Source organism: Cibotium barometz, chromosome 64, assembly GCF_041138505.1.
Source record: "Cibotium barometz isolate CiBa-2024 chromosome 64, ASM4113850v1, whole genome shotgun sequence".
NCBI lineage: Eukaryota > Viridiplantae > Streptophyta > Polypodiopsida > Cyatheales > Cibotiaceae > Cibotium > Cibotium barometz.
The window spans coordinates 22,561,050-22,585,190 of NC_141109.1; the positions used below are offsets into that span (position 1 = coordinate 22,561,050).

The 24,141-nt window shown below is 45.6% G+C and overlaps 1 protein-coding gene across 3 annotated transcripts in view; it reads right to left on the minus strand.

The window, feature by feature from the left end:
- Positions 1 to 651: 651 nt before the first annotated feature.
- Positions 652 to 24,141, minus strand: part of LOC147603425 (uncharacterized) — a 36,561-nt gene continuing 13,071 nt past the window's right edge. For 2 of the 3 annotated variants that reach the window (XM_086796997.1, XM_086796998.1), the window contains exon 6: positions 652 to 1,290. In XM_086796997.1, coding sequence (XP_086653123.1) covers positions 1,183 to 1,290 — 108 coding nt within the window. In that variant the 3' untranslated portion in view covers positions 652 to 1,182. Of the gene's footprint in view, positions 1,291 to 1,770; positions 1,909 to 24,141 lie in introns of those variants that run through there. The other variant, XM_086796999.1, reaches the window with a different exon arrangement.

Consider the following 24,141-nt stretch of genomic DNA (forward strand, 5'->3'; position numbering starts at 1 on the left):
AATTCTAACAAGCATTTTTTTTTTAAAGATAACATCCCTATTTTCATATTGATGAGCAATCAAAATCAAATTTTCTTATTCCAGAACTATCATGTGCCTATACAACTGAATTTTGATACAGTGTTTTCTTTTTAACAAAATAGCTTTCTAATGTTTACTTCCATCTTCACAAGCGATTCTTCTCGAAATATAGATCAATTTACGAAGGCTTGTGTGATTAAGAAAATCAACCAAGAAGGGAATGAACCAAGGGAAATGAATGCTTCTTGGCTTATTACCTGAATGTTTTCCTAGGAATTCCCTAAGCAACACAGAGAAATTACTTCCATGCAAAGAAATTCACCAAATGGTGCACCAGGCTAAGGAGAGCAAAAGCACATTACGTTATTGACATTATTTGGCTGACAATGATGATCCTATTCTAGAGACTATGGCAGAAAGCACTACTTAAAAAAGGACCCTTACACAGTTTGCTTTGGCACTTTTCGGCCACAACATACACATAGATCATTACATCCTTTTTCCTGATCCATTCTCAGCATCCAACAAGTTCAGATAAACAAATATCCTTGAGAAGATTATTACACAACCGCGATCAACTGAACAGTATGTAAGCAACCCTCAGTAATAAACATGACAACAGTTCCATTACAGCCAACGGTGACAACAGTTCCACTTCAATTAAGGTTTTCTGTTATATTGTGAGCAACTGCCCTCTTATAATAACTTATACATGCTATGTCTCTTACTTGTAAGACACGCTTTACAAATACTTTACTTTTGATGTTCCGTACAAATCCTAATAACCTTCCAACCAACTAAGCACCAGGCTCTTTTTGGTCCAGTATAGTTGACACTCTACATGTTGCCTGACAGCACATTGAATTCTTGGCAGTATCATGATGTGATAAAAAGCCCTAATTAACGACATTCTGTGAGCCATCTCACTGTGACGTATTTGTTAGATCTGAAGTATACCGCTACATACAGTCTGGTCATGCAAGATCCCTCCTTAGAGACCACACGATGTGACCTAAAGCTTTTTTACATGTAGCTGATAATAAACCGTACACGTTGCATAGAACAAAGGAATACCAGACAGTGTCTCAACCTATGAGCTACGTACAAGCTGTCCACCTATCTCCCAAAATTGCCCAGCTTTCAACAAGGGCACATTGTTAGTCATTTTTTCAAACTTGTGCGAGAAAGAATACGCTTCCCATAAGGGCTACTGCGAAGTGCTGGCAAATGTGGGCGTATAGCTTCAACCAATCCAAAATGGAGGGCCCCCTGAATAAATCAAGAAAATACAACAGTTAATTCATTAACCCTCCAGTTTTGCCTAGAAGTAGTGAAAAAGTAATAGTACAGCATGGGCTGTGCTTTTGAGTACCTTTAGGGGATAGGCTACAATAGTTGTACAGACAATTCATTGTAAACATTCACCATTAATACAAGGACTAAAGTAGGATACTTGTGAATGCTTGTGTGTTGAACTCTTCCATTGTTCATGCACCTAACCTTGCATCAACAAGATTTGTGCACAGGTTGTTCTAGAGTGCAACTCTACAGTTTGGCTTCAGAGCTTAGGCTAGCCTAGTTTTTTTTCCTCACACCCAATGTGTGTGTGGCGGATAGCACCCTTAGAATCAAGAGTGCACGAATCGGGATTGGGGAGAGAGATTGTGGTTAGTTGGCTTAGTTATCTATAAATTCTTATTCCGTACATAAGGTCTGCCTGATTAGTAAGTGCCCCTAGAACATCGAGGGAGCATAGTAGGGCTTGGGAAGAGTCAGTTTAGGTGTATGCTGATCACCAGTTGCTCCTGTTTCTTTTCCTCCTGACTTCAAATAAGATTTTGGCTGCTATGGACCATCTTGGAGCAGATACCAAGGTTTCCCCGTTCACTGCATAGAACAGAGCCACACCAAAGTCAACATCAGTGTTTCCATAATAGCCGGCATGACCAGCAAATTGAGATTTTATTAGCAGGTTATGAGTTGTGGACAGAAACACAACTGGCCAACAGCTTTTCATCTGGCCGACCTGTGCATACATGGGCTAGCTTTTTATAGGCTCCATAATGCACAGGTCGGTCAGATGCAAAGCTGTCGGCCAGTTGCCATTCTGTCCATGACTCATAAACTGCTAATAAAATCTGAATTTGCTGGTCGGCCAGCCCTGATGATGCCCACTTCTGATCATATGCTGTCAGCCAGCTTTCTGCTACTGTAGAATAGCAAAACGATGGCTAAACACTCCTGTGTGTGGGCTGGTTAGAGGCTGAGCTCGAGTGATGCTTGTGGACCTGTTTCTGAGCCTGCTAGTGCCCTAAATATATTCTATGACTGCTACCTAAATCAGGGGTTAGATCTGAGGTTAGCCATGTCCACAGCTGTGCACGTGACAGAAACAGTATGCAGAATTCAGCTATGTGTTGTTATGTGTCAGAATGCACAGCGGAAATGAAGACAACTGCTGTAGAGAGCAAAACGCAGATAAAAGAGAGAGAGAGAGAGAAGCTGTGTAACTCTGCTATATACACCAAAGAAAATCCCGGAATGACAAGTGAGAAGTGTGGGGGCAATGGGCATTTTATATGGCCCCAAGCTGCTGGTCGGCCAGCCTAAAACAGGCTGACAGCAGCACAACCAACCTTGGAATGTCCACGACTAGCAAATGAAGCAGTCGGCCAGGACACCTGACCAGGTCGAGTATCAGAACAGCAATCGGCTAGCTTCTAAGGACAGCCGACAGCCCTCCACACCTCAAGAAAAAATGGGAAAACACTAAGACGGCCGGGCAAACCCACAACAGAGGCCCTGCTATAGTGTACAGACAGGAGATGACTGCTAACACCCCCTCTCAGCTCTTGGATGTGGAACCAACCCCAATGAGCTGGAGTGCTGCCGAGCATAGTCTGAGGCATAGACTTCGTGAAGAGGTCTGCCGCATTGTCCTCCATGAAACAATAAAGAAGCAACATGTCACCAGACACGATCTTCTCACGAACAAAGTGATATTGTATCTCTATGTGCTTGGTCCAGGCATGGAAGACCGGGGTCCGAGCAACAGCGATACAACTTTGGTTATCGCACTAGATGACCGTGGGCTCCTTCTGTGGAAACCCAATCTCGCCAAGCAACCTCCACAACCACACAACCTCGCAAGCAGCACCACAAGCATCTCGGTACTCTGCCTCTGTAGATGACAAGGCAATAGTTGACTGCCTCTTGCTGCTCCATGAAACAGCTCCTGAGCCGAGGGTAAAACTGTAGCCTGATGTAGATCTCCTCGTGTCTAGATCTCCTCCCCAATCTGAGTCACTCCAACCTTGGAGTCGAACTCGGTCCTTCGTTTCACCTCCAGTGTCATAGAAGAGTCCAAGATCCTTCGTACCCTGTAGATACCGCAAGATCCGCAATCTTGCGTCCCAATGAGACTTCAACGGCATCTGCATAAACGAGCTCAAACAGCCCCACAGGAACGCTAAGTCCAATCTGGTGTTCAGCAACCAGATCAATGAACCAACCAGCTTTCGGTACGGAGAGGCATCAACTGGCTCACCAGGATCATTCACTGTAAGTTTCGTGTTCGGGTCCATCGGTGACGTGATAGGCATGCAATTCTCCATCCCAAATACCATTGTTGAGAGACAAAGAATCCCCTCTGGGTCTACTAGATCTCCAATCCAAAGAAGAAGAGGAGTAAGCCTATGTAAACCAGCCTCCAGCCTTCGGACAAAACCAAAGGGCGGTGCAAAAACAAACTTGCACACAAAACACTTCAACACCTTTGAGGACCTAGAAAAAGAAAAACAAACAAGGGGAGCTAGAGTGCTCCTGCAAACAGTACATGGACACCGATTGGCCCCAAAACGCAGTGGCGCCCCTTGCGATATTTCTTTAATTGATTATAAGAGAGCTTTGATTACAATAAGGCTGGAAACTCAACCGTCACAGTAGAACCCCTGCATCCTGCGAAGACCCTGCATCATGGCTTCTTGTCCACTCGGCATCCACAAACAAGTCCAGCCATTGTTCACATCGAAAGACTCTCTCACATTGAGTCTTGCATACAAAAGCTTTCTCCCATGATCACGGCTACCACAACCATCCATAGCCTCTCACCCTATGAACAAAATCACACCCTGACACATCTAGTGCTTCTGCATCACAATAAAGACTCTCAAATTGTTTCCAAAAAGAGAACTCACATCACAGCACAACATACCATACAGTAGGCACACCTGTACACTCCCTTTCTACCTTCCAAGGGTACTATCCATCTCAGTCATGGATTTCCTGTCCCCTGTCCAATCAGTAGCAAGGCTGTACCAAACATGTGTCCACTTCTGTGACCGCTGCTTGCATGTGACCTATCTCCTGCAGAAACCCAAATACATGTTTCCACATGAAACAAAGACTTGTTTCAGCAAACATCAGGCGACATGTTTCCCCATTAAACATTTGGTCTGGCCCAGCAGGAAACCCATGTCCTGTTTCCACGTGAAAACATTCTCGGCACACACTCAAAAGTAGTGCCAACACAACACACAAACAAAAGAGAGAGCTCTTACTGAATATGTCTGGCTGTATATGCCAAGAAACATAACCAGGTTACCTTGTACTTGCAGCCAATAGCTCATGTACATAGTGTACTTGCAGCCAAGCAAAACAGCCCATAAACAGTCTCAAAACAGCCCTCAATGGGTCTCAAAACAACCCTGGAATTGCTCATGTTCGTAGCCACATGCACTGCCACGAAACAATCCATAAACCCTTTCAAAACAGTCCTGAACCAAAGCAAAAAGAAGCTGAAAGTTCCATCAGTTGAACACCATCGACATGATGTCTGTGTTCATGTGTTCGGAACCACCAAACACCAAGCTGATGCCCCACAATTGTGTAGGAGAGAGAGAGACCCACATGGCTGTGAACTTCCTGCAGCCACCTACAGCCCTGCGCCTCCTTCCAACCTGCTGTCCAGCCCCCTTTTCTAAGAGAAAACGCACATGTTTATGCTGCCCGATTCCTAGCCAGCCAGAGTAGGCGCACAATTCAGCAATGTGCTACCTATGTGTCCAAAGAAACCAGCCCCCCTGGCCGCCTGTGTGTCCAAAGCAACCAGCCCTTCGCCACAGCCCTTGGCCGCCTGTGCGTATGTTCTGGAGTACGGCAGCCAACTAGCCTCTCTCCCCAAAAAGCAAACCAATGCTTGGTATTCAGCAGCGCCTGTATGTGTTCCAGCGCAGCCCGCCAGCAGCCTTTTCCAAAAAGCGAGAGAGAGAGAGAGAGAGAGAGAGAGAGAGAGAGAGAGAAGAAGCATGCTACTCCAACTCTCCAAAAAAAACATGTAGGCCCCCCATAATAGCATATGGGCCACGATTCCTTTTAAAAAGGGTGTTCTTTGATTTTTAAGGCTTCTAAACCTTTGTCCCCTTGGGTTATGTGAAGAGACTTTAATCACTTGGCCCCAAACTGGTGCCATTCACACTGTCCACCATGTCCCCATGCACACCTGCATACTGTCTAGAGAAAAACACAAGGTCATGATTGTTGGGGTAAAGGCACTATGCCCACCCTTATAGTGTGTACAAGCCCATAGTTATAGTACATAGTACACTTAGTACTTTTAATGTACTAAGTGCACTATGTGTACTAGTGCAATATACATGTGTGATAGGGGAGTCACACACTCACTTGATGAGTTGACTTATCCCCACAACTCTCTCTCTCTCTCTCTCCCTTGTTCTTCTCTGTGTATGTCTCCCACCTAACCCTAATTTTCTGTTTTCTCCCCATCAACTGGTATCAGAGCTTAGTGATCCCTCCCTCTTCCCTCTTCTCCTTGATAGCTGAACGAGCTGCTTGCTTTGCTGCTGTCATACTACAGGGCATCAACACTCGCAGCAAGGCCTGCAGGGCATCAACACTCGCAACAAAGCCCTTCAGTGTGAGCAGCTTGTATCAAGGTCACAGTAGCCAGGCGGACAAGGAGTCAGGCGCAGCCAATCAAGTGAAGAAGCGCAAGAGCACGCACGGGTGTAGCTGGCGCTAGGCGAATACGTGGCAAACGTGTAGCGCTGGATCCGACGGAGCTGTCCTGAGCAAGTCCAACGGAGCGAAGAAGCGATAGGCGAGAAGCGTTGAGTCGTCGGCTGGCAATCGAAACATAAGCGAAGGCAGTGAACCCAACGTAATCACTGGAGCCAGGCGAGCGAAGCGACCTGTGCTAGGCGAAGTGTTGGGCGGATGAGCGTGGAACGAACACGCGAGAGCAACGGTGGTGCCTTCAAGCGTACCCCTTCCACCTTCCGACACTTCATCTCTCGCGAGAGCTCCGCTGCAATCCCTGCCGTCGCCGGCCGATACCACCTCTACATCTCCTACGCTTGCCCCTGGGCCTCCCGCTGCTACGCCTTCATCAAGCTTAAAGGCCTCGACCACGCAATCGACATCACTAGACTAGTCGCACAGCACCAGCATTAGAAGTGCCCCCCCACCTGCACAGAACAGCAGCAGCATCATCATCCCTTTTCCTACAACAACAAAACCCGCCTGCAAATCAGAGAAAAAAATCAGAAAATTACAACGTATTTTCCTCAATTTTTTTTTGGGAATTTGCAATTGAGCAAGTACAATCAACAATTGAGCAGATAGAGGTGTCGAATTGCTCAATTTTGAGCAAAATTGGCAAAATTGGGTGACATTGGTCACAATCAGGATCAATTTGCAGAAAATTGGTCACAATCAGGATCAATTTGCAAGAAATTGAATGTCGAAATTTGGGGCTTTTGATGTAATTGTGCAATTAAGCACTCATACATGTTGTATGATGTGAGAAATCGCACATTTGGGCAAAATTGCAGCAAATTGCAGTGCAAATCAAGGGGCTTTTGTGCCGATTTGGTTGATTTGCATGCAGGCAATCGCATTTGATGCTGTGGAAAATGTGCTGATGCCTTACAAGCACTCAATGTGCCTGTAAATCAAGGGGCTTTCATGTATTTGATGTATATGTGGCCAGGGGGAAGCATCGTGAACACAGGATGCCTTCATGTGCGTCAATGTACCATGTATGATCAGCAATTGATCTCAAATCAAGGGGCTTTTCGAGTTTGTATGCTTGTTGAGCTTGGCAAAGCAGCAGGCAAGACATTTATGCCTTGAATCCTCAGAAATCAGCTTGCAGTCAAGGGGCTTTTGCCCAATTTCTGTTCGGGACTGTTTTATGCAGTGTACAGGACTGTAAAAGTCTGATTTTTACTTGTTTGGACAGCCAGGAGAGCATTTATTGCTATTGTACCTGCTGGTACAGATTTGGCACAGCTTTGTGCATGTTTTGGCATGGCTGTACACTGTTTTGAGTGACCAAAAGGTTCAATTTCAGCTGCTGAACTTGCCGGTACAAGTTTGGTACATCATTGGTGAGCACTTGGTACTGCTGTACAGTACTTTGGAAGGGCAAAAGAGCACATTTAAGGTGCTGTCCAAAATCTGCAGCAAACAGATTTTGGTGTTTTCATCACATAAAGTGGGAGAAAAGTTGCATTCTTGCTTCCGCAGTGGGAGATAAAGCTTGGGAGAACAACTGTGAGCACTTTGTGTGCTTTTGGTGCAGTGTTTGCACATTTTTGCAGGGAGTCAGGCATTGACAGGTTGCATATTGCTATGGCAACCACAGGTGAGAGCTCTTCATTGCTTCACATCAAGAAGCTTGAAGGCTCGCATAATTATGATATTTGGCAAACCCAGTGCTACAATGTGTTGCTCCAGAAAAAGCAGCACAAGCCTATCAAAGAAAGGGGTGTGATGCCCGCTTCTCTTACTGCTGAAGAGTGGGAAGATATGGATGAGCTGGCAAGATCTACTATCATGTTGTCTGTGTCAGACTCATTACTTTTCAGCATTCGTGAAGAGAAGACAGCTTGGGGAATGTGGCAGAGATTGCAGGACTTGTATGCCCAACAAAGTGCCTCAAGCAAAGTGTATTGGTTGAAGAAACTCATAGGCCTTCAGATGAAGGAAGGGGCTTCTATGACAGCCCATCTAAATGAGTTTAATAGTATTGTCAGCCAGGTCATCAATCAAAAGTTGGCAATGGACGATGAGTTCAAAGCCACTTTTTTGTTATGCACTTTGCCAGAGAGTTGGGACACATTCAAGACAGCCACTAGCAATTCGAATGCTATGCTGTCATATGCAGATGTTGATGGTGCTCTTCTTCAAGAAGAGATGAACAGGAAAAACAACTCTGTTGGAAAGTCCAATGCAATGAATGCACGTGGGAGATCCCAGCAAAGGGGGGAAAAGCCAAGAAAGGGGAAGGAGCAAGTCTCGCTCCAAAAAGGATTTGGAATGCCATTATTGTGGCAAGAAGGGACACATTAAAAAGCAATGCTACAAATGGAAAAATGATCAAAAAGAAAAGGGAAAAGGCAAAGACAAAGAGAAGGATGAAGCCAAAGATGTAAAGCCAAAGGGCAAAAGTGGAGTCAAGATTGAAGAAATCAATGTGTCACATGCAGGTGGCAGTGAGGATGAGGTCCTATTTACTTCTTCACTTGATGCCCATTCACTTCTTACAGGTGGTCATGGTATGCACTCATGGATCATTGATTCAGATGCCTCCTTTCATGTCACAGGTTGCAGAGACTTGTTTGTCAGGTATACTGCTGGCAATGAAGGAGTGGTTTATTTGGGTGATAACCATGCATGCAAAATTCTTGGCAGAGGTGATGTGAGGCTTGTATTTTCAGATGGCTCACAGCTTATGCTCCATGATGTCAGGCATGTGCCTGAGATCAAAAAGAATCTGCTTTCTACTGGACAGCTTGATGATGCTGATTATGTTACCACATTTGGTAGTGGAAAGTGGAAAATTAGTAAGGGCTCACTGGTTGTTGCCAGAGGCTCTAAGGTGGACACTCTTTACTTTATGCATGCAGGTGTTTGTCACCATGCTAATGTAAATGCAACCGAGCTGCCGGAAATCTCTATGTGGCATAGCCGGTTGGGACACATGAGTGTCAAGGGAATGGAGCAATTGTCTCGTTTGGGTTACTTGCCTTCTCTAAAGTTTTCAAGTTTTCAGTTTTGTGAGCATTGTATATATGGTAGGCAACTACAGTGCCCCCACAAGAAAGCTCTTGGACAGAAAGATGCTCAGTTAGAGCTTGTACATACAGATGTATGTGAGATGCCTCAGCTTTCTTTGGGAGGGGCAAAATATTTTGTGTCTTTTATTGATGATGCCACACGCAAGGTGTGGGTTTATCCTCTTCGTTTGAAGAGTGATACATTCTCAGTGTTTCAGAAGTTTGTTGCTCATGTTGAGAATCAAACTGGAAAAACACTGAAGGCTTTGCGTTCCGACAATGGTGGAGAGTATATGTCCAAACAGTTTCAGGACTTTTGTGATGCTAAAGGCATCAAGAGGGAGCTCTCTACTCCTTATGATCCTCCATAAAACGGGACAGCAGAGAGGATGAACAGGACCATTCAGGAGAAGGTCCGTTCTATGTTGTCACATGCTGCATTACCTCATGGTTTTTGGGCTGAAGCTGTTATGACAGCCGTTCACCTTATAAACAGGTCACCTAACACGAGGCTTGGTGGGAAAGTGCCAGAAGAGGTATGGACTGGAAAGCCTCCGTCATACAAGCACTTGAGAGTGTTTGGTTGCGTTGCGTACGTGCACATACGCAGGGAAATGCGCACCAAACTTGATCCCAAGTCTCACAAATGCATATTCCTAGGATATGGTGACAAAGGTGAAATGGGGTATAGACTTTGGGATCCCATGAATAGAAAGATCATACGCAGCAATGATGTCATTTTTGATGAAACATGCATGTATAAGGAGCCTGCAAGGCAACAGGAGCCTGGCAGAGTCATCTTTGATGATGATGGACATCATGGACAACAACAAAGGGCTGTAAATCAGCCATTACAGCAGGAAAACCAGCCCTTAAATGGTGCTGAAAATGGTCCAAATGGACAGCCAGAGATGGCAGAAGATATCCCTATGGATATACCACAGTTAGAGGAAATACCGGGCATGATTTTTCAGCCTTATGGCATGGAACAAGAGCCACCAATGGGTGATATGCAGGCTGGACAGCAACCTGCAAATGATGGTCATTGGGTTCGGAGGTCCACAAGACCCTCCAGAGCCCCTGACAGGTTTGTTCCAGGGGTTGACTACTTGATGCTCACTGACTGTGGGGAGCCCTCATGTTACAAGGAGGCTTTACAGAGGGCAGACAAGGCTCTTTGGGAGCGTGCCATGAAGTCAGAGATGGATTCTCTGCACAAAAATGGAACATGGAAGTTGGTGCATTTGCCTGCAGGCAAGAAGGTTTTGCCATGCAAGTGGGTATACAGGCTCAAAGTTGCATCAGATGCTAAGCCAAGATACAAAGCCAGGTTAGTGGCTAAGGGCTTTAAGCAGGAATATGGTGTGGACTTTGAGGAGATCTTCTCTCCAGTGGTCAAAATGACCACACTTAGAGCTGTGTTGGCTTTGGTTGCGCATGATGATCTGGACTTGATTCAGATGGATGTGAAGACTGCTTTTCTTCACGGTGATCTCCATGAGGAGATATATATGCAGCAGCCAGAGGGTTATGCAGTGAGTGGAAAGGAGAAGCTTGTATGCAAGCTGAAAAAGAGTCTTTATGGGCTCAAACAGGCACCAAGGGAATGGTATCACAAATTTGATACATTCATGAAATCCCAGAAATTCAAGAGAAGTGACATAGATCACTGCTTATACACCAAGAAAGCTTTGGATGGCAGTCTCTTGATTCTCATTTTGTATGTTGATGATATGTTGATTGCCGGGAAATCTCGTAAAGAGATGGATGCCTTGAAGCAGAGGCTGCATCAAACCTTTGATATGAAGGATTTGGGTGATGCAAATCACATCTTGGGTATGCGGATACTTCGGGACAGAAATCAGCATGTGTTGTATTTGTCTCAGAAGGAATACATTGGCAAAGTCTTGCAGAGGTTCAATATGGACGGGGGGAAGAAGACTAGTACTCCTTTGCCTCCATATGTGAAACTCAGTGCTATGGACAGCCCACAGTCAGATAGAGACAGAGCTGATATGGCCAAGATTCCGTATGCTTCAGCTTGTGGCAGTCTCATGTATGCCATGGTTGCTACTAGGCCGGACATTGCATTTGCAGTGGGAGTGGTTTCTAGATACATGGCCAACCCTGGCAAGAAGCATTGGGAAGCAGTGAAAGGTGTCATGAGATACCTGAAGGGCACACAGGATTTGTGCATTTGTTTTGGCAAACAGGATGCATTTGTGCTTGGTTACACGGATTCGGATTATGCCGGTCATCCAGATAACCGGAAGTCTACTACCGGTTATGTGTTTACATTCACAGGAGGTGCTGTGTCATGGATATCCAGGATGCAGAAGTGCACAGCCTTATCTACCACAGAGGCCGAGTATATTGCAGCCACAGAGGCTTGCAAGGAGGCATTATGGCTATCTCGGTTAGTGGTTGATTTGGGTTATACAGGGGATATTCCATTGTTGCATTGTGACAGTCAGAGTGCCATCCAGTTGGCAAAGAACCCTGTTTTTCATGCAAAGACGAAGCATGTGGATGTGAAGTATCACTTCATCAGAGAGGTGATAGAGAACAAGCAAATTCAGCTTGTTAAGATTCATACGGATGACAACCCGGCTGATCTGTTGACGAAGAGTTTGCCTCCGGAGCGGTTTGCTCATTGCAGACACTTGATGGGCATTGGATGAGGCCATTTTCAGCCTTGATATGGCCTTGTATATTATCATGTACATGCTGATTTTTTTTTTTTTCCCTTTACTTAAGGGCACTTTGCCTTTAAGTGGGAGGTTGTTGGGGTAAAGGCACTATGCCCACCCTTATAGTGTGTACAAGCCCATGAGTTATAGTACATAGTACACTTAGTACTTTTAATGTACTAAGTGCACTATGTGTACTAGTGCAATATACATGTGTGATAGGGGAGTCACACACTCACTTGATGAGTTGACTTATCCCCACAACTCTCTCTCTCTCTCTCTCCCTTGTTCTTCTCTATGTATGTCTCCCACCTAACCCTAATTTTCTGTTTTCTCCCCATCAGTGATAGCCTAAGTCGATCATCTCAAACTCCGTTGACAAGGCAGCCTTCGTCACTGCAACGTGCTCCAAATGACCGCTAGTGAGAATGAGGTCATCCACATAAAGGATGATCAACGTGACCATGCCGCATTCCCGAAAGAGATACAAGTTAGGATCTACAACTGATCTCTGAAATCCAATCCGTAGAAAGAACAAATCAATCTTCTGACTGCAAGCCCAGGGAGCCTGCTTAAGACCATACAAAGCCTTCCGCAACTTGTAAACCATCCCCTTTGATCCTGGAATACCAAAGCGTGGAGGCTGCTCAACATACACCTCCTGCAGGTCACCATTAAGGAGCGCAGATTTCACATCCATCTAATATACGGGCCACCGCTGAGAAGCAGCAAGGGCAAGAACGGTCCGAATCGTGGTCATCCTCGCTGTCGGTGCAAAGGTATCCTCATAGTCAATGCCAAGCCGCTAAGCATAACCCTTAGCCACAAGTCTGGCTTTGTGTTTGTCCACTGACCCATCTGACGTATACTTGGTCTTAAAGACCCACTTGACACCAATGACTGACCTTTTTGAAGGCCTCAGAACAAACTCCCAAGTTTTATTCTTCTCTATGGCATCCAATTCCACTTGCATGGCTTTCCTCCAAGTATCCTGTGCAAGGGCTTCCTTGACGGAAGTGGGCTCTTTGTCTCGTATAATACGAGACATCAAAGCATAATTTATTTGTAAGAGCTCCGCTGAATGACTTTTGTCACGAACTCTGTGATCTTCGAGGTCTGTCCTTTGTGGTCCATTCGGAGGGAAGCTCCGTAACACCCAACTCCCGAACTAACAACCACCTGGGTACTCAAACAGAACGCGGAGCCTCCTGTTGCTGCGGGGGCTCATCTCCAACTGCGGGCTCAACCTCCTCAACTGACTGAGGCTGTCCAGCTCGAACTATCGACTAGGAATCATCATCAGACTCATCTCGATCTCCAAGAAGTGGCAGCTCATCAACAATGGAAGCTGAAACATGTCATCAGAAACCACATCTCGACTGTCGACAACCTCATTCCACTCCGGATCATACATCCTGTATCTACTGAAGAGCCTGCAACTTGTTGATGTGCTCCCGCATCGTCAACGACTTTGCAGGATTCATCACCCACATCTGAACTTCCAAGGAGATCCTCTTCATGGGTGATACCCTGTTGTACAGAGAAGCCAAATGCTGCCATATCTCTCTGGCCAGCGTCATATCCTTTATGTGATTGATCACCTATGGTGTGCAATTTAGGAAGATGAAGGAACGAAAGCGGGCATTGACACGATCCCATAATGTGCCTGAGCCTCCCATTCCTTCCGTATAGAGGGTAACTCCCCGTCTTCCAACTCCGGCCGTGGAACCCCAACACAATGAAATCAGCCAAGTCAGAAGACTCCAAAACGGACTCCATAATTACCTTCCATATGCCGTAGTTATTCCCGTCCAAGTGTTGGTCCACCGGGAACGTGGGGAGTGTTGGGATCTTCACGTGCTTCTCAGCCATCTCAAGCAAGTTTGTCATCTCAAGGGTTCAAAAGGTCTTGTGAAAGGAGGGTGGGTGGGAAAAAAAATGAAGAAGAGGCTGCAAATAATATGCAAGGTGGCTGTCCAACGGTGATGGCCGCCTTCTACCCGATCTCCAAGTCCTGTACAGCCCAAATAATCTCTAATCAGCACCTCAAATTAGCAAACCCTTGACGTCCCACTGTCTCCAAGCTTCAAGCTACCTGGGGCTCTGATACCATGTCAAAATGCACAGCGGAAATGAAGACAACTGCTGTAGAGAGCAAAACGCAAATGAGAGAGAGAGAGAGAGAGAGAGAGAGAGAGAGAGAGAAGCTATGTAACTCTCCTATATACACCAAAGAAAATCCTGGAATGACAAGTGAGAAGTGTGGGGGCAAGGGGGCCATTTTATATGGCCCCAAGCTGCTCGTCGGCCAGCCTAAAATAGGCCAACAGCAGCATGACCAGCCCTGGATTGTCCACGACCAGCAAATGAAGTAGTCGGCCAAGTGCCTGCAAATCGGCCAGGACACCTGACCAAGTCGGGTACCAAAACAGCATTCAGCCAGCTTCTGAGGACAGCCAACAGCCGTCCACACCTCAGGAAAAAATGGGAAAATACATGGAGAGTGAGGAAAAATGGGAAAACACTAAAACGGGTGGACACACCCACAACAGAGGCCATGGTATAGTGTACAAACAAGAGATGACTACTAACATTATGCATAGTATTATTTCCATAAAGGCATTCTGTTATATGATCAAGATGATGCTTGGTTTGTCTAAGTTGTACACCCTATGTTGGGAATTTGTAAATAATGTCGAAGCATTGATAGTATTCCTAGATGTAATCCAAGTCCAAGAGCTACCATATGTAATATGGTTTGATGAGTTTTACTATATCCATAAGACAAGGATGATGCATGCCAGGCTGAAGCCACTTTCAGACCATATCACAATAGGTGAAAAGCTGGATTTAAAGATTCCAATCTTAAGTTCATTCTCTCTAAGTTGAGACAGGGATGTCCTAAGTTGGAGTACATACCAGTGACTTCTAAGTTGAAGTGAAGAACCCTAAGTTGGGAAAAGCCTTCTTCTCTAAATTGAGAATGAGGAAGTGATTCTAACTCGGTCCAGGGTTGGAACGAGATCAACCTTACTCCATAGTACAAGCCACTTTCAGCCCATGTCACAATAAGTGACAAGCTGGATTTCACAATTCCAATCTTAAGTTTATGGTCGCTGATGTCCTAAGTTCGACAATTTCCTCTCCTAAGTTGGACCAGATACTAGTGACTTTTAAGTTGAAGTGAAGAACCCTATGTTGGGAAAAGCCTTCTTCTCTAAACTAAGAATGAGGAAGTGATTCTAAGTTGAATCTTGCTCGGTCCTAAGTTGGAACGAGATCAACCTTACTCCATAGTATGAGTAAGCAAGATTCTGCAATTGCGGGCAACTATTTAGAAGAACAAGTGGTTGCCTTTTTGCAGGGTTCAGCTTGAGGCCTTGCTTTGGGACTCAAAAAAATTTATTAAATTTATGTGTTCGCACGCACTTAAAAATGTGTGTGAACAGAATAAGTTGGGCACCAGGCACTTGGGCCATGCTCACCACCCTCTACACCCAATTCTAATAGGCGCCCCTCTTTTGGACCAAACAGGTGTCAGAATGCGCAGCGGAAGACTAACACACGTAGGAGACGCATCACCATCGAGCTCCACGAACACCCCCAACGGGCACTGCAGCATCCCTCCACCGGGCTCCCATCTCTCGGTGAGCTGCCTCCCAAAACACCGGTCGGAGGAGGAGATGATTATGACAAGGTGCCACTCTAGTCTATATATGGCTCTTCAACTTCCCATGCTTCCACTTATGGGATAATCCAAGGCACCTTCTAGCCATAGATCACACGCTTGAAATCGCCAACCTTCCAACACCCTCCCTCGATTCAAGCTCCGCAAGCCACCGAGGCACGAGGGGGTCGCCCAGGACCACACACACCTGGGCTCTGATACCATGTCAGAATGTGCAGCGGAAGACTAACGCACGTAGGAGCCGCCCCCACACACACCTGAGCCACCAAGGACCACACACGCCTGGGCCCTAATACCATGTTAGAATGCACAGCGGAAGACTAACACACGTAGGAGGCGCATCACCATCGAGCTCCACGAGCACCCCCAACGGGCACTGCAGCATCCCTCCACCGGGCTCCCATCTCCCGGTGAGTTGCCTCCCAAAACACCGGCCGGAGGAGATGATTATGACAAGGTGCCACTCTAGCCTATATATGGCTCTTCAACTTCCCATGCTTCCACTTATGGGATAATCCAAGGCACCTTCTAGCCATAGATCACATGCTCGAAATCGCCAACCTTCCAACAACAGGGTCCCAGCCTCTTCTCTAAGCCTTGTGTGGGCTGCCCACACACTTGGCAGACAGCCCATGACGGTTGGCACATAGTTGGCAGCATAGAGGCTCACGTGTCTCTCTCTCCCACCTTGAAAACTTGGTCGACTCTGTTTGGCGACAATCGCCTACAAACTCCCATAGCTGTATGACCAGCCTTAGTTGTTGTACGACCTGTTTTCAGCTGTACGACCAACCTCTGGAGGCGCCTGGTGCTCATCACATGCTGCTGGCTGGCTGCTCCAAACACCTGGAGGTGCTCAAATCTGCTCGTCGACCTGATTTTCAGCCATGTCTACTGCCTGCAAGCCTGTGCTTGGTGGTTTTCTCGTGTAGAATCTTGCCCAAGAGGTGCCTAGTGCCTGGTAATATAATCAGCTGATGAAATTTCATCAATTAAATAAATTTTTTAAGCTCTTTGAAGACCTATGGCTTGGCCGTTGGGTTCATCCAGTGCTTAGGACACAGTTGGGCATTGCACACCTAGGCTGGCTTGACCATAGACAAAGGCTGTGTGTCAAGCTATCTCTAGAGTTAGTTTGCCCAGCCCTTGCGTAGTGGCTTGGGCTTGGAGCATTTGCTACTTTTTATTGGTTTTCATATTGTACATGGAAATCTGGTGTTTGGCACCCTTACTCTTGCATCTCCAATTTCTCTACTGGAATAAAGCTATTGCTAAGGGGGAGCGGCCGTTCAGGCCCTAGTGTGTGTACTAGAAATTTGAGTTAAGTTGAAGTGGTTAGTTGTTGTCTTAAAACTATTCTCTTGAATGGTTAATTAAACACGAGATTTGGGCTCTCTAATCTCGCCACATTATGGGACATGTTGGTGGATGTGTCTTTACTACAAGAGGTCATGCTAGAAAATGAGGTTTCATCGAGACAAATTTGTTAGTAGCTGATTAAACTACGGCCATAGTATTTTCTTCGGTGTACTAAAGGGAGTACTATTTGGAGTTTGTTCCACATGGAGGTGTCCATAGGGAGGACCTAGCATTGGCGACTAGCAAGCAGGGAGATGTGCGTCTAAGTATACAAGTGCCCAAAGGTAATGATGGATACATGGTTGATGAAGCAATTTTGAGGAGTCTTATGTTTCTGTTTGATTCATTCATCGATTGGCATAAGTGAGGTGTTGTGACACTAGGGTTGGTGGTCTTTTTGTGTATATTCACACATTGCTGAACGTTTTTTGGGAGTGTTCTTCATAATAGGCCGTTAGCAGCAAGTTTAGGTTAGATTTAGGTCACTGGCAAGTTTTGACAAGTCAACAAAAAAACCCATGTTCTGTGTGTCCAGTCGACTAGGTCATGTGACACCATATGGGACAAAGCCACCATTAAATAAGGTTTTGGCTTGTCCTCTGTTGGCTAACAAAGGTCAAATAGGGGCAAGGGAAATTGTCACACGCACTCTGCACTGTAGTGCATGGTGACAAGCTGGCTAATCATCATCAGTGCAACATTGTAATAGTATTAGTACCTTTCAGGATGATATTTGTCGTATGCCATGACCCATTGTATTCCTCAATCCAGGATAAGTCAGGCACGAGCTACGTAGGTCATTCTCAACCTCTTTTAATCTAAAAATTCATTATGCATACTGTAGCATAATTACATTTAAACCTCTTGTTTATTTTCAAAAAATATTTCATTATCATTCCCATATGAAAATAATTACAAAAATGTTAGCATAAACTCTCTTTCAACTTAAAATGAATAATTATGAATTTTCTAATCATAAAACAAGCTTGAATGAATTAATACTCATTTTAATTAGAATAAAAATCATAAAAATTATTAATCTCTATCTCTAGCTTGTTAAGCCTAGAGTTTTGATTAAGAAAATGAGATTAATACTAAGATCCATCGACGCATTCATGCATGTAAAGTCAGTAGAAACCTTAGGGTTTGCATTAGAAAGCATTCTGCATATTGCACATCATTCATTCATGGCATCTAGACCATTGCAGAAACCTCAAATATCATCTAGTATTTATCAGGATATTTACTAGGAATTTTTTGGTATTTTTTCCATCGTTTTCAGCATTTTATACATCTTTTATGCATTTATTGTGGACATGAGCAGTCAGCCAGCTCTATAGCCCGCCGACCAGCTCACTTGGTCGATATAAATAGATCAACATGTTATTAATCAAAAGCATTCATCATATTCAGCAGTAGAGCATTCAAGCGCTTGGCATCTTCCGCACAAGGAGCATAAGCAATTGCAGTTTCCAGCCATCATACCTTAGCGTTTTCCTCCTACAGCACTAGACACCTCAACGCATGAGCATTCAGCCCCCTACATCAGCAAAACGCATCAGTTTCAGCATTCAGCCAGCAGTCCACCTTGCGTTTTCTGCATCCGTACAATTTTCAGCATTCATCTACTCATCGTTTTGCTCCAGCCACGTGGTGAAGGTAAAACTCAGCATTCATAATCATTTACAGCATTCATACTCAATCTAGAACAGTCCCAAACAGCCCCTCTCTCAGCCTTAGCTTTGCATCCCTCCCTCATTCCATTGGGAAGAGTGCATAGGCTCAGGATTGGACATCATTGGTGCTTCTACAGTCATGTACAATTCAGCCATAGTTACCGCGGAACGGGAACGTTTCGGGAACGTCGGATGCTAGAACGGGAGCGGGAGCGGGAGCGGGAGCGGATCAGGAACGTCGCGGAACGCCACGTCATATGACATGTCAGCATATGACACAAAAAAATGTAACTTTTTGTATACGGATAGCCAAATATGCTTCATAATATTTGCTCCCCAAGACATGAACATACATTTCTGCAAGCAAAAAATAAAATAAAAATAAAAAATAAAAAAAAATCCCCCGGAACATCTTGTTTCAGGACGTTCCGGGAACGTGCCTTCGCCCGGAACGACGCTCCGGCGTTCCAGGAAGGCAGAACGACGTTCCGTGGTAACTATGAATTCAGCCCAACTCTCGGTCTTCAGAGGTCTTGCGTTTGGCTTATCGTCAGTCACACCGTCAGTCTCTTCAAAGATAATAAAGCAAATACTATCTCGGTAACGGGATAGGGGCCCCTTCAATGGGTAATTCGGGACCCCATACGGTGTACAATTCTCATCTCTCTCTCATCTCTCTCTAAAGTTTGAAGTATTAAAGTGGATTGCTAAACTCGCGAAACTCCGGATACAGAAGACGGTGTGAGCATTTGTGTGACAGGATCCTCCAATACGAATACTTCCGCTGCATGTTACAGAAATAGAAAGACTTAGTTCAATCATTATATCATGATCCCCCAAATGGAGTAGGTTAATACTCAATCCTTTAGATCAAAAAACAATCCATTTTAGAAGGCCAAAGGCCACAGTGTCATGTGCAAGAATTGCCATGGACATTCTTTGGAGCTAGTCCAGAAGGGGGAGCCGGGAAAAGATTACTAGAACCAGGTTTTGGAGCATGAAGAGCAGTTTTAGCCAGTGTTGGACTTGGAGCAGGGCAAGGAAGACATGGAAGGATGATGTCGACTGCATGAAAGCCTAAAGGAACTGTCGGCTGTACCAGAAGGAAGGCGGCTGCAAGCGCATCCATATATAGGATTTATGACCAGCCGACTGGTAGTCAGCCAGCACTTCAATGGTCCAAGAGGCCTATAAATAGGCAATTGTGCTCATTGATAGAGTCATTCACTCCCTTATAGAGTGGGTCCTTAGTGTAGGACTGTTTTGGGTGATTACACCTTTTCATGGAAGGCAGCCTATGGTTGTAGAACCTAGGTACCTTTTTGTACCATAGGAATACACTAAATTTCCAGCTCTCTCTCTCTCTCTCTCTCTCTACTCTCCCTTCTATCTGCGTTTTTTGCATCAGCATGTTCTAGATGGTGTTTAGGGCTGAAAGAAGACCCCCAGAGCTTCCGCGTGTTACATTGGTATCAGAGCATCGGGCTCAGCAAGGCTAAACACTAATTCAATCCCATATGATGGTGTACAGGTCCAAGGTACAGGAAAGTGCACGGGTATGAAGCCCAAGGCAAGGAACACAAGATCGAGAAGAGCTCCCAGGAGGTTTGTTGGTGGTGTTCCACAAAGCCAGAGGGGATGGCAATCCTGTGAGCCAGATAGTTCTCGGGCAATGGTCCCAAGGGAGGATTATCCTCCAAGGGGTGATGTGAGTGCCAGACTGTAACCGGCCTTCAAAAATTTGACGAGCGGTGAAACAAACACTCGCACACAAAACACTTCATCACCCATGGGAACCTGGAAAAGGAAACAAATAGGGAGAGCTAGAGTGCTCCTGCAAATAATACAAGGACACCGATTGGTCCCAAAATGCAGTGGCGTCCCTTGCGGTATTTCTTTACTTGAACAAAATTTGAGTACATATTACAACTCGTAGAATCCTCTACCAATAGGATCCCTCGAAGCTTTTCACCCAGGACTTCCAAATAAGAACTCTCATTATTACAGCAAAGCATTCCATAGAGAAGGCACACATGTACAACACCTCCCCGCTTGAAAAGATCTTCTCCATCATGGATCCCATAAACCCTTTCCCAAACAGTAGTAGGGCTGAACCAAACCATATGTCCTTCCCTATAGTCACAGCTTGCATGTAACCTCGAGAAAACTATAACCTGTTCACATGAATCCAAAGACATGCTTTCCACCTGAAACCAAAGACCTGTATCCGATAAACAAGACCTGTATCCCATAAACCATAGGTCTGTATCCTCGATACCAAAGTCCTATTTCTTCTCGGAAAAACAATGTCCTATTTCCATGACATATAAACCCACATATGCACCATCCAATCACAGTGCCAAAAAAACCTAGAGAGAGAAAGATAAGAGGATGTGTCAAGCAATCCCTCAATACACATAAGTCCAAGATGAAGAGCAACAACACATCTCTTCCAAGAACATCATCCTATGCATATGTAGCTCGATCCTTCACATCCTAATCTCGTAAACAAAACCTGCTTGCGAAGAGAGAGAGAGAGAGAGAGAGAGAGAGAGAGAGAGAGAGAGAGAGAAACCCCTTGGCTGTTAGCCCCTCGGTGCCTCCTTCAGCTCACCTCCGTCCAAGAGAGAGAGAGAGTCAAGCGTGTTGTTCAGCCCTTGCGCCTCTGTGACCGCCTACAATCCTCCTGGCTACCCGACTAGCTGTAGAGAGTCTCCCGCCTTGCGCCCGTTGTTGGCTGAAGCCCATACGTGCAACCACCTGGCGTAGAGAGCCTCCACCTGATACCCGCCTGGCTTCCCTGACTGGCTCCAACCCACTTGGCGCCCGTGGCAGACTGCAGCCCGCTTGCCTGTAGCCCATGTGCGCAGCAGCAGCCCTGTAGCCCTGTACGCAACAGCCGCCTGTAGCCATGTATGCAGCAGCGCCCTGTAGCCATGTACGCAGCAGCGCCCTGTAGCCATGTGCGCAGCAGCCTGCTGTGGCCCATGCGCAGCAGCGCCTTGGTCACCCGCTTGGTGGCCGCCTGGTAGCCATACACACAGCAACCAGCAACACCCGACTCCACACGGCGACCACCTCAAGGGGATGTGCCCCTATATATTCCATGCGACACTCTTCACCTTTTTAAAAGAAGTGATTCGCTTTTTCTAAAAAACGCCAAAAGCAAAGATTAAAAACACATGCTTTCAAAAATAATAATATTTTTATCATCAAAGGTTATTAAACCTTATAAACAATAAAATCCCTTTTGTCCCCTTTCACACTTGGGTTGGCCACCATATATGGATTTCCTTTTCATATCCAACTTGATGCTGTTCACACTGTCCATTCCGTGCCCGTGTCCAAAGGGAAAACCACAGGGTCGTAACACAGACTCGTTTCTCAGGAATGAAGGCCAAGACAGTATTGAGAGTCAGGGCAGGAACGGATTGGGGACTGGATGGAACAGATGCATAGATCTTATTCAAAGTCAGAGTGATTTTGGAGACCGGGTCGGGTTTCAGAGAAAAGGGTTGCCAGAGATGGATGGATGATAGAGGGACTTCGGGAATAGAATGGGATGATGACAATCATCCAAGAACAGGTTGGAATCCCGTCATCAAGTTTAGCAGAGGGAGATGTCATGTGCAAGAATTGCCATGGACATTCTCTGGAGCTAGTCGGAAGGGGCAGCCAAGAAAAGACGCCTAGAACCAGGTTTTGGAGCATGAAGAGCAGTTTTGGCCAGTGTTGGACTTGGAGCAGGGCATGGAAGACATGGAAGGATGATGTCGGCTGCATGAAAGCCTAAAGGGACTGTCGGCTGTACCAAAGGAAGGCGGCTACAGGCGCATCCATATATAGGATTTATGACCAGTCGGCTGGCCGACCGGCAGTCGGCCAGCACTCCAATGGTCCAAGAGGCCTATAAATAGGCAATTGTGCTCATTGATAGTGTCATTCACTCCCTTATGGAGTGGGTCCTTAGTGTAGGACTGTTTTGAGTGATTACACTCAAAACAGTGTCATTCACTCCCTTATGGAGTGGGTCCTTAGTGTAGGACTGTTTTGAGTGATTACACCTTTTCATGGAAGGCAGCCTATGGCTGTAGAACCTAGGTACCTTTTTGTACCATATGAATATACTGAATTATCAGCTCTCTCTCTCTCTCTCTCTCTCTCTCTCTCTCTCTCTCTCTCTGCGTTTTTTGCATCAGCATGTTCTAGATGGTGTTTAGGGCTGAAAGAAGACCCCAGAGCTTCCGCATGTTACACACAGTCAAAGATTTCTTTTTGTATCATATCAATATACTGAAAACACAGTTCATCTCTCTCTTCTCTCACGACCAGGAGGTCCTGAGTTCAAAACCTCACTAGGTGCTTCCTCAGTAGCATCGCCTATGGGGGAAGTGCCTACGGATGAATAGGCGATCGTGACACTCTGACACTTGGGCTGGGGTTGCTTGCAAGACTGTTATTCGTCCCAAACAAGAAGGGGAACTGAATATTATAAATCTGGTGTCACGTGCACAAGGCAGTGCCATGGCATAATCTCAGCATATTCCCTGGTTTAGGACAGCATCTTAGACTAGTCTAGGGCATTAGCAAGGCTTGTATATGGTCTATGAGCAATCGACAGCATCATGGGCACTAAGGCCACACATGTGAACATGAGACAGCATTTAATGCCGATTTCCATCAAGTCAACAGGCGGACTGCACCTTCGTCTGGCCGGCCAGCCTACCAAGGCCTATATAAGCATTAGACATCATTTATAGAAAGCATCTCTACCCTCTTTGGGATTAGGTCATCATGTAGTTAGTAGAAGTGCATCAGCCACCTTTTGAGCGGGCCAAAAGCCTCATGAAGTTGTAAAGTCATCCATCTTTTTGTAACATAGTAATATACTAAATACCAAACAACCAACTCTCTCTCTCTCTCTCTTCTCTGTCTAATCATTTCATTATGCATCTATAGGTGTTCCATAATCAGGCTTAGGGCTGGATCACAGAAGAAGGCTTCCGTGCATGCAACATTGGTATCAAAGCATTCAATAACCACTAGGCACACTGTCCCAAGAAGGTGTACGGATCCATAAGGAGAATGCAGCCAAGGGTAGCAAATGGAGTGGTCTACAATAGGCAAAGCTAGAGGAAAACATTCTATGGGATTATGTACTCAAAACCAGTACATCAATTAGCTCTCAGATCAATTCCAAAGGCCTAGCAACAAGCATGATTAGTTCCGACGGGTGACCCGCTGCTGTGTTAAGCGAAAGGCATAGCAAGCATGGGACATCAATGGAACAGATGCTCAGTTCTTCATCACGACTTGAAGTGGAGTTTTGAAGTGGACGGTGTTCAGTCAAAGTGTTAAAGACTAGCAGTCGAAGCAGTAAGTCAGAGTCAATAGTCTAGAGAGGACGGAAAGATGACAGAGTATCCACCCCACCATCAAGTTTAGCAGGAGAGAATGTCACGTGCACAAGGAAGTGCCATGGCATAATCTCGACATAGTCCCTAGTTCAGGACAGCATCTCAGAGTAGTCTAGGGCATTAGCAAGGCTTGTATATGGTCTTATAAGCAATCGGCAACATCATGGGCATTGTCAGCAGCATGAACAGCATCAAGGCCACATGTGTGAA